Consider the following 11,776-nt stretch of genomic DNA (forward strand, 5'->3'; position numbering starts at 1 on the left):
GCGGAGCGGGAGGTGATCAGATCGGCCTGCAGTCTCTAACTTACAGGCATCTGTGAAAGAATACTAATACTAATACTAATACTAATACTAATACTAATACTAATACTAATACTATTTAAAACACGGATTCTTTAAAACCTGTTATACATGTGTTATAATATACAAATGCCCACTCAGACCAGCGCAACACACACTAACACACCAGCACCGCCGCGTCAGTGTCACTGCAGGGCTGAGAATGACCCACCACCCAAACAGTACCTGCTCTGTGAGGGTCCATGGGGGTCCTGACCACTGAAGAACAGGGTAACAGAGTATCAGAGAAACAGATGGACTACAGTCTGTAACTGTAGAACTACAGAGAGCAGCTATACAGTAAGTGGAGCTGATAAGACGTAATGCCTGATTGGTGTGCGTATATATATATATATATATATATATATATAAATACATGTAAAGCAGTCATGCCAAATAAACTGATTGAGTCTTGTGTGACGTGCTGAATGTATTGATTTGAATGAGCACTTCGTTTCCACGCAAATAAAACGTATTACACAAACACGGCTCTGTCCTTTCGCTCACTTACCTTTGGCAATAATCTTGTTGATGTAATTTGTCTTATTAATATGGAATGAATGTATCTGAAAGTAAACTCAGCGCTGCTGTTTTATCAGCAGTGCAGGGCGGCCTGCCAGGTGCACTGGTGACACGCCCAAAAATCAGCACTGACGGCCTTATTTACGCTTTAATACAAAACGGGCACCGGACTCCAATCACAAACAGCACCACACTCGGCAGTGCAGGCTGTGGAGAGCCAAGAGAAACACTGCACGTTCCACAACTACAGGCCTAAAACACGGCCCAAGGCTTCGGTCCAAGGTTCTAGGGCAAGGGTGCGCATGAGTACAGCATAAGAATATGGCCTGAGACTGTAGTCCAGGCCTAATGCCCACAACTACGATCAAATTCTATGACCTAAGACTGGGGTCCAAGGTTCTAGAGTGAGACTATGTTCTAAAACTACAGCCTGACATTATGATTAACTATGAGAGGTGAGACAATAATACAAGCCTATCTAAATCTATGGTACAGAACCAAATCCCAAGCCTGCGATCTAAGAGAATGGTCTAACACTTTGGTCCAAGCCTAATGCCTAAGACTATAATCCAAGCCCAATGTCCACAGGCACAGTCTAATCCTAATGTCCATTCTGGACCAAGACTACAGTCCAACAATATAGTCCAAGATTATGATCCAACGCTATGGCCTTAGACTATAATCTAACACTTTAATCCAAGATGATGGTCTAAGACTAGACAATGTCTAAATCCACCACTATAATCCAAGACTAGGATTTACGACAATGATGCAAGGGCAATATCCAGACATATGGTCTAAGCCTAAGGTCCAAGCCCAATGTCCAAGCTAGATCCAACAGTATGATCAAGAGTTTGATCCAAGCTTAATATCCAATTCTAAGGCTACAGTCCAGATTATCATCCAAAAGTATAGACTCAGTCTATGGTCCAAGCCTAATGTCCAAGCTTATGGTCCAAGTCCATAATTATAATCCAAAGCTAAGATTCAAGACAAGGATGCAAGCCTAATGCCCATATCTGTGGTCTATATATATGGTCCAAGCCTAATTTATAGACCTATGGCCTAAGTTTAAGTTAGGGCTGTGCAATATGACATTACGTATCATTATTGTGATAAATTAAGTCATAATTTCATTAATTTCATTATTTATAGTCATTTATAATCGACAGTGCCTGCTAGTACTTGGTTCACTATAAAGAGAGTAAAATTAGCCCAGTTTATCTGGATTTACTGCAAAATAAAAATAATTGTGTTCACAGTTTTGACAGTATTTCTTAAATATTAGCTCCACTGGCTCGTTATTCTCTGTTCCAACTGATCAGATGTCTAAACAAATAAATATTGTGACATAACAAGTATCGTGAAAATCTCTTAAAGTATTGTAATATTATATTTTTGCCATATCACTCACCCCTACTGTGAGTGTGAGGTCTAAGCCTAATGTTTAAGCTATGATTTAAAAGTTTGATCTAAGATTATCATCCAAGATTAATGTCTAAGTCCAACACTGTCATTGACATCTATAGTCCAAGTCTATGGTCCCATCCTAGTGTTCAAAACTATGGTCTATATAGCCCAAGCCTATGATTCAATACTATGGTCCAAGCCTTATGTTCAAAACTATGACCCAAATCTTTGGTCATAGCCTAATGTTCAGGACTATGGTACAAGCCTAATGTTCAGGACTGTGGTACAAGCCTAATGTTCAGGACTGGGGTCTACGACTATGGCCCAAGCCAATACTATGGTCCAAGCCAAATGAACTATGGTCTATGACTATGGTACAAGCCTAATGTTCAGGACTGGGGTCTACAACTATGGTACAAGCCTAATGTTCAGGACTGGGGTCTATGACTATGGCCCAAGCCAATACTATGGTCCAAGCCAAATGAACTATGGTCTATGACTATGGTACAAGCCTAATGTTCAGGACTGTGGTACAAGCCTAATGTTCAGGACTGGGGTCTACGACTATGGTACAAGCTTAATGTTCAGGACTGGGGTCTATGACTATGGTACAAGCTTAATGTTCAGGACTGGGGTCTATGACTATGGCCCAAGCCAATACTATGGTCCAAGCCAAATGAACTATGGTCTATGACTATGGTACAAGCCTAATGTTCAGGACAATGGTCTATGACTATGGTACAAGCCTAATGTTCAGGACTGGGGTCTATGACTATGGCCCAAGCCAATACTGTGGTCCAAGCCAAACGAAATATGGTCTACGACTATGGTCCAAGCCTAATGTTCAGGACTATGGTACAAGTCTAATGTTCAGGACTGAGGACTATGACTATGGCCCAAGCCAACAGTATGGTCCAAGCCAATCGAACTATGGCCTACGACTATGATCCAAGCCTAATGTTCAGGACTATGGTCTATGATTATGATTATGTTCTAAGGCTATGAATCAAAACTCTGGTCAAGGCCTAATGTCAGTAGCTATGATCTGAGGTTGCAACTGAAAACAGGATGTGTGTCCAGCACCTAAGCGTGTGCGTGTTAATAGGATTCCCTTTGTGGATGTCTTTTCTCCCAGCTGTAAACACATAAGTAGGTCAGTGCTGCTGCCAGCGCCTCCCGAGCTTACCTGCAAAGCGGATCTTGACCAGATCGAGAGGGTGAAGCACCATGGTGGCTATGACGCCCCCGCTCAGCCCAGCGGCCAGGTTCTCATACCTAATGTGCTTCAGGAGCCTCGCTGGAGCGGGGAAAGGCGCGCTGCTGGAGTCCGGAGGAGGGACGGGCAGCGCTGCTGCTGCTGCTGCCCCGCGGTGTCGCGGTCTGGAAATAGCACTCATGGTTGTTTACCCGCGGGTCTCTGTCCGTGCCAGAGGAAAACCCTATAAAGATGTCATTTATGAGCGGCTGTAAGCGGCGATCATGTAACCATCAGCCTCGTAAAAACGCCACGCAGAGCTGGGGCTTCCCCGCATGACCTCCACCGCATGGAGAACCACTTAGACCGTGCTGAAGAACAACAAGAAGAAGGAGGACGAAGAGCATTTGTTTTCCCACCCGTATTCGGGAAGGTCCCGCCCCCTGCGCTGTGATTGGCTAATAGTTTTGTTTTTTTAAGCTCAACTCGTTTTTAACAGACGCAGTTATTCACAACAATTGCAACATACATCACTACTACGCTCTTAAATAAGGGTTCTTTAAGGGTCTGCTTAGAACCAAGAGTTCTATATAGAACCATTTGCATGCTTAATTGGTTCTTTGTGTGGTGAAGTGCTTCTTCAGACTGATGGAGAATGTGTTGTGTTGTGTATGGTTCTAAATAGAACCTTTTTGAAAATGGTTCTATGCAGCACCAAAAAGGGCTCTCCTGTCATTTTGCAAGCTTGACATCGTAGCGGTAACAGGACCCTTTTTGGTGCTACAAAGAACCATACCTAACACATTCTCTATCCATCTGAAGAACCCTTTCACCATGCAAAGAACCATTTCAGGTTCTATGGAGAATGTGTTGTGTATGGTTCAATATAGAACCTATTTGAAAATGGTTCTATGCAGCACCAAAAAGGGTTCTTTGATTGTGTACAAGCTTGACATCGTAGCAATAACAGAACCCGTTTTGATGCTTCATAGAACCCTATACAACACGTTCTCTATCAATCTCATGAAGCAACTCACCTCACAAAGAGACCCTCTAAGGTTCTAAATAGAACCCATGGTTCTAAGTAGACTAAAGAACACTTGAAGAACCATCTTTTTAAAGCGCGTAAACTAAATGGGTAAATCAGCAGCAGTGAAATAGTCGAAAATGACACAAAGTGAAATGCAATGAAATAAATAAATGAGATAAACGCACATCTTCTAAGCCGCTTCTCCTTCTGGGTCGCGGGGGGAGCTGGAGCCTATCCCAGCGGTCATCGGGTGGAAGGCAGGACACACCCTGGACAGGTCGCCAGTCCATCACAGGGCAGACAGACAGACTTTGGACTGTGGGGTGAGACCGGAGAACCCGGAGGAAACCCATGCAGACACGAGGAGAACATGCGAACTCCACATGGAGAGGACCCCGGTTGCCCGGCCGGGGACTCGAACTCAGAACCTCCTTGCTGTGAGGCGACAGCACCGCCCACCGCACCAAAATGAGTGAAAGTACTGCTTTTCTTATTAAGAACTACTTCATTTCTTCGTCATCTTAAACCCAAACTGGCCTGGACTCGAACTGGAAACTTTGGTTTTACGCCTAAAATGAGTTGCAGATCAAATACAATATTTAATAATGTGGGTGTGATATTGATCCTTCACAGTAAAGCTGCGAAAATCTCTGATTTATCAGAGCTGGACGAAGTACACAAGTCGAGACCCCCAAGGTAAAATATCACTCCAGTAAAAGTAGAAGTTCCTCCCTTTAGACCTCCACTTGAGTAAAAGTACTAAAGTATTTCCCTTCAAATGTACTTAAGTATAAAGTAAAAGTACTAAAAGAGTAATTCTGGCTCTGATGTCCTGTTATCATTTTTATAACCAGACTGGCTTCATGAACTCATTTCAGGTGAAAGTCCTCCAGCGTCTCTCTTGGTAAACCAGTCTTTTAATAGAACGTCATTAATTGGTGACGCTGACGTCTATTAAAATGATCAGAAGCACAAAACACTGAAGGTAAACAGTTTCCATCAGGGAGAACCGAGTGGCTCTGAAATCACTTTTTACACACAAGCAAAGTTTCAGTTTCAGATTTATTTACAACTTAGTTCCAAGTTTAAGTTGAATAAAAACTGGCTTTAAACTCAGGATCACAGATGAGCTCCTTTACTATGTTGATCTGTAGGCGTCTGTTCATAAACATAAACCAGCCCAAACTCATTTACTATAAAATGAAACGGTGTTTGTAGAAATTCAGAAAAAAGCCGCGTCAGTCTCGACTGCATATGTGGACATATTTCTATATTGAGCTCTATTTACACAAAGTTAGGTTAGTTCATCATTTATGTTGAACAGACTCTCCCAAAGTTTTACGCTGCTGCGCTGACGTTGAACCGCGTGCTGCACTGGGTCGGTATGACCAACAGGTCAAAACCAGCTCTAAACAAAGTGACCGCTGGGCCCTGATTGGTGCTCTGGCTTTGCGCTTCTTTCGTTTTGACATGTGACGTTTTTATACACACAGAAACCAAAAGGAACGACAGATTTCTCAAAATGTAGGAGGAAAAAGTCGGATATTAGACTCTGAAATGTAGTGGAGTGAAAGGAAAAAGTCGCCCAGAACGGAGAAACTTCAGTACAGATACACCAAAAATACTAAAGTACAGAAACTAATTACATTTGCTCAGTTACTCAGTTACTGTCCACTGCTGTGATTTATAGGAGAAAAAACTCACAGATCAAATCCCACACTTAATAAAAACATGTAGACCTGCATTTTTATATATTACACTCGCAGCGTTTAGCAGACGCCCTTATCCAGGTAACACAGGATTGGCTGGTAGTTCAAACTCAATAAGCAGCCTGGGAAGCAGCAGCCAATCCCAGCCCAGGATCTGGGCCGCCGCGGACCAATCCCAGCGCAGGAGGGCGGGGCTGATCTGAACACGGGTGGGAAAAGAAAGCAAGTTGACGTCGCCGGAGGCGCGGCTTCGTTAAAGCGACAGCGACTATTTTCCTAGAAAACGTAAACACGAGCCCAGTGTCGCAGAGACCCGGATGAAGGACGAAGGGACGTGAGGAGTTCATTGTTTTCTCGTGCGCTCATGTTGGTGCACTAAACGAGTGTGAAACAACCAAGAGAGAGAAATGTTGACCAGCATGAGGGTCATGGTAACCATAGGAAATCAAAATCCAAATGTAAACATGATGCTTAAAGGGGAACTCCACCTGTTTTTCAAAATCCCTGCTTAATTAAACGGTTCAGACGTAATCAGAGCCGTTCTGAGCGGTTTGGGGTGAAACGCTCTGCTCTAGATAAACTTACCGAGTCAGAGCTGCTCACAGTGGTGGTGATGGGAACCAGACGTCTCCCTCTAAAAGCTCCTCACAGAAAGTTCCTACAGGAGCTGGTACTGAATTCACTGCCTGATGACCAGAACTCTGCCCTTGCCCAAGAGTGACCCTGTTTACACCTGGTCACTTCCTGTGTGATTATGTCCTGATAAGATTTTAGCCTCAGGCATTTACACTTGGAAGCCAAATCAGAGTTTTGGTTTTAATGGGAGGTGTTTAGATTGTAATGGGAGGAGTTTTGGCTGTACTGGGAGGGGTTTATGTTGTACTGGCAGGAGTTAGTGTTGTACTGGGAGGAGTTCTGGTTGTACTGGGAAGAGTTTTGGCTGTACTGGGAAGAGTTTTGGCTGTACTGGGAGGAGTTCTAGTTGTACTGGGAAGAGTTTTGGCTGTACTGGGAGGAGTTTATGTTGTACTGGGAAGAGTTTTGGCTGTACTGGGAAGAGTTTTGGCTGTACCTGTACTGGGAAGAGTTTTGGCTGTACTGGGAGGAGTTCTAGTTGTACTGGGAAGAGTTTTGGCTGTACTGGGAGGAGTTTATGTTGTACTGGGAGGAGTTTATGTTGTGCTGGGAGGAGTTTAGTTTGTACTAGGAGGAGTCTGTGTTGTACTGGGAGGAGTGTATGTTGTGCTGGGAGGAGTCTGTGTTGTACTGGGAGGAGCTTCTGAGGTTATGAGGTTATGAATTAACTGCCTGATAACTGAGACACTGTTATATCCCCCCCCCCCCCCACCACCATTCACACCACCCCTATGAGGGATACGTTTAGGTTGTTGTGAGGCAAAATAGTCCCTAAAGAGAACTTTTTTTTTCCAGATTTCTGACTATTTAACAACACATGTGAATGCAGGCTCACTATTTGGCAAGCAGAAAGTCACTGTTGCCCTGATTTTTTTGCTGTCTATTAATTAACCATTAATGGACTAATTGTAAAACATTTATAAACCTTTATATGGCTACGTTAAAGAAGAGAAGAAACGGCTCTGTTATTTTTAAATTATTTAATTATTTATTTTTTAATTATTATTTTTCTTAACAAATGCATGTGAGTCACTGAAACTTGTGCTGCGTCGATGAAGTTAAGTCAGCTGTCAGATCTGCTTCATGGGTGTTTGTTTGGTCAGCGCTGTCTCTGTGATATTTCTGAGTGCAGCCTTATTGTAAAGTGACACTCTGATAAAAACATTGCAGTGTCCTTCTGCTGGCTGGTGACCACACTGAGAGACTCTGGAGGTGTGGCTTGGCAGAGGACCACAGGTCAAGGCTCAGGCAATGCATGCGCCCTCCGACAAAGGGACTTACAGCGTTTTATGTTGATGTCTGTTAGTTATAGTTATGTGTAAGTGTTTTATTTGCTGTTATACAGCAGTCAGTTCCGGCCACATGAGCTGATTGGTTGAGAGTCGTTCTATCTGTGCTGTTATTTCACCATAACATCACAGGTTTTTCACAAACACTATCACTTCGCTGAGACGCTGTTGCTAAGCAACGACTCTGACGGCTGCAGGAGACGCTCGAGCCATCTGAACGTTTTTACTTCTTACTTTGCCACAAACAGAAAACGGAAACTGTTAAGATCACATCTGACCGACAGCCGATTCGGTCCGACTCTGAAGATGAGGCGACACTAAATTCCCAAACTGTCGTCACCACTGAGCAGCTTTTCAGTCGGCAGCTGTGACAGAAGAACAGCTGAACAACCTGGAATCAGCCAGAAATGAACCCAACACCATTCGCCAAACTAAACGGGCTGTAAGAAGCTTCACAGACCGGCTGGAACAAAACAACATTAATACTGATCTGGAGAAACTGACCAAACTGAGCTGAACCTGATATTGGCTCAGCTTTACGGCTCAGTCTGATTTGGTCCGACTCTGAAGATCAGACACGCCTGGCGAATGGTGTTGGGTTCATTTCTGGCTGATTCCAGGTTGTTCAGCTGTTCTTCTGTCACAGCTGCGACTGAAAAGCTGCTCAGTGGTGACGACAGTTTGGGAATTTAGTGTAAGGAGCTGGAGAACGAACTGCCGGCTGAGCGGCGAGTGGGTGGAGCTCGTTACTCTGACGACAAGCTGCTCGTTAAGGAGCTCTAATTAGGAGGAAGGAGCTGAACATTAAAACATATTAAAGCCGCGTTCACGGCCAGTTTATTCATTTCTTACTGTATTTATTTAACTGCTGTATTAAAGCAGTAGAGACACTCGAGGAGGGAGTTATCACCAGTAACATCACGGCTGGGATGATCTACGGACACCAGATCACAGCCGGGATGGTATTTCGTGGTAACACATGATGTCGAGTGTTCTACTGCTTAATTATGTGTCTGGAGTGGGTTAATGTGTTGGGGGTGTCACCATCAGAGTAAAGCCAGTGGTGAGCGGTGACCTCACCCAGGTTGAGGGTCCTATACGTGTCTTTTTTGCTGTACGTTCAGTAAAAAGCAGATTTTGGCCTTTCCTGTGTTTCTTCTTCACTTGATCCAATAAAAATAAATAACGGAAACTTTTTGCATCAGAACAAGTACACACTTAAAAAAAAGGCGGTTCTTTAAGCGTTCTTTAGTAAAGAACATATACTTGTATGTAGTCCCATTACAGCTCAAAGAACCCTTCACATGAGTAAATGGTTCTTTGCATGGTGAGATGGTTCTTCAGACTGATGGAGAACGTGCTTTGTGGTTCCATATAGCACCAAAGAGCATTCTTCTATTGTAACAGACATCATAACAGTAGAAGAACATTTTTTGGTGCTATACGGAACCCTTTTCAAAAGGGTTCTATGTAGAACCTTCTACGACACATTCACAATCAATATATGTAACCATTTCTCCATGCAAAGGGTTCTTTGAGTGTTCATGGTTCTATATAGAAGCATTTTCATTACCAAAGAACATTGAAGAACCCTCTTTTTTAGTGTGTAAGGCTAGGCTTTTTATAAAGTACACTCTTTAAAAAGATGGTGCGTCAGGGGTTCTTTTGTAAAGGCAAAAGGGGCAGTTGTGGGCTGGAGGTCAGGGAACTGGCCCTGTGACCAGAAGGTCGCCGGTTCGATCCCCAGTGTCGACAGTCCATGACTGAGGTGTCCTTGAGCAAGACACCTAACCCCCAACTGCTCCCCAGGTGCTGTGGATGGGGCTGCCCACCGCTCCGGGCAAGTGTGCTCACTGCCCCCTAGTGTGTGTGTTCACTAGTGTGTACGTGGTGCTTCACTTCATGGATGGGTTAAATGTGGAGGTGGAATTTCCCCGTTGGTGGGATTAAAAAGTATCACTTAAAGGAAGTGGTTCTATATAAAACCTTGAAGAACCCTTTGCATGATTAAATTGCTCTTTGCATCATGAAAGGGTTCTTCAGAGTGATGGGGAATGTGCTTTAGATGGTTCTATAAAGAACGTTTCCTATATAGCATCAAAAAGCGTTCCTCTACTGTTACAATGTCAAGCTTGTACTTTTCGGGTGCTATATAGAACCCTTTTCAAAAAGGTTCTATTCATGCACATTTTCCTTCAGTCCAAAGAACCCTTTCAGAACGCTTTAATCATGTAACGAGTCCTTTGAGCGTTCATGGTTCAATATAGAACCATTTTCTTTACTAAAGAACCCTTGAAGAACCAAAGTGTGTTAAGTGTGTAAGGAGGCTTTTTGGACTTTAGCAGTAAACTGTGAGCGTGTAGTGATGTGTGGAGATCATGAGGGGCTTTTACAAAAAATAAAAGATAAATAAATAAAAATGTAGATTTATTTTATGCAGTTACTGAATAATTTGCCTTATGATTTGGTCACGAAAATTCAGATGGACAAACCAAAACATGCCCTGGTCAAGTCACAGCAGAAGAAGAAGACAAAGGTCATAGGTTTAACTCATCTGTACATCAATCTCATTACTTCTGAGCTCTCACCGAGTCACACTCAGCGGTCAGTAACATGGAAGCATCACTCGCAGCTGGCAAGTAGGCCAGGCTGTAAACCGTGGAGTACAGAGAGGGAAAGATAGGCCGAGCACAAACAGCGTGAGTGAAAGAATGTGCTAATAGCTGCTGCGATGGGGAAGAAGTTGAGAGTTCCTCTCAAGACTGCACTGAGCGAGTAAACACTCGTGAAATAAATCTGACGGACTCTCTAAACGTCACTGAAGGAGCGCAGCTACGTTTCTCTGACTTGCTTGCATTTGTTAAGTATCAACAGCGAGAGAAAACTGACTCAAACCAACGACAGAGCTGTTCCCTTTTTCGAGTGATACGGCACGTGACGCGGGCCCTAACCCCAACATCCTCCTCGCATGGAGCGCTTCCTCTTTTCTGTTTTCCCAGCATGGCAGAATCACAGCCTGGATTCTTCTCATTCAGTCTGGTGACTCCAGGGTCCTGCGCGCTCCTCTCCGCTCTTTAACATCCCAGGATAATTGCATACTGAGGTTTATTCTTCAGTAACTAGAGGGATTTCAGTGCAAACTGCTAGAGCTTTTCTTAGATTGAAGACATTGAAGTGTGTAACAAAACCATGGCTTGGTAAGAGGTTAAAGGTCATTTCCACTAATTTTTCAAAATTTGTACATAATTAACTGGTTCAGACGTAAACAGAGCCGTTCAGAGCGGTTTGGGGTGAAACGCTCTGTTCTAGATAAACTTACAGAGTCAGAGCTGCTCACATTCAAGCTCCTCACAGAAAGTTCCTACATGAGCTGGTTCTGAATTCACTGCCTGATGACTGAGACGCTGTTTTATGTGAGTTTAGAGAACTTCAACTCCATTCATGGTGGAGGGAGACATGCAGGGCGCTGTGCGGCAAAATAGTCCCCAAAGAAAACTCATTATTCCAGATTTTCCACTATTTTCCATCATCAGCATTCCATATGAACTCAGAAGACTCGTGTAGGTTCTCTGGTGGTTCTGGATGGTAAATAAAGTGTCTATATCTGTGTTGTAGTCATGGCGACGTCTGGTTCCCATCACCACCACTGTAAAAAAATAAATGATGCAGGAATTATGAAAAATTGGTGGAATTCCCCTTTAATGCCAAAGCTGAGAATCAAAGAGAGAAAGTTTTATAAATGCTTAGGAACAAGCACTGTGGCTTACAAATACAGAACATGGCTATCAAACACAGCCCAGAGGACCAATACAGCGCAGTCTAGTACGTCCCACGTTAACAAACAACACAGCAAATATTAGCAAAGAAATAAAGCACAGGGTTTTCAAATAGGCCTCAGTTGCACTTTACA

At 43.5% G+C, this 11,776-nt stretch overlaps 1 protein-coding gene across 1 annotated transcript in view; it reads right to left on the reverse strand.

Moving 5' to 3' along the window:
• Positions 1-3,626, reverse strand: part of slc25a32a (solute carrier family 25 member 32a) — a 24,567-nt gene extending 20,941 nt beyond the window's left edge. Inside the window, exon 1 of the mRNA XM_037535408.1 lies at positions 3,194-3,626. Coding sequence (XP_037391305.1) covers positions 3,194-3,404 — 211 coding nt within the window. The 5' untranslated portion in view covers positions 3,405-3,626. The remainder of the gene's footprint in view (positions 1-3,193) is intronic.
• Positions 3,627-11,776: the final 8,150 nt, after the last annotated feature.

Source organism: Pygocentrus nattereri, chromosome 27 (assembly GCF_015220715.1).
Source record: "Pygocentrus nattereri isolate fPygNat1 chromosome 27, fPygNat1.pri, whole genome shotgun sequence".
Taxonomy (NCBI): domain Eukaryota; kingdom Metazoa; phylum Chordata; class Actinopteri; order Characiformes; family Serrasalmidae; genus Pygocentrus; species Pygocentrus nattereri.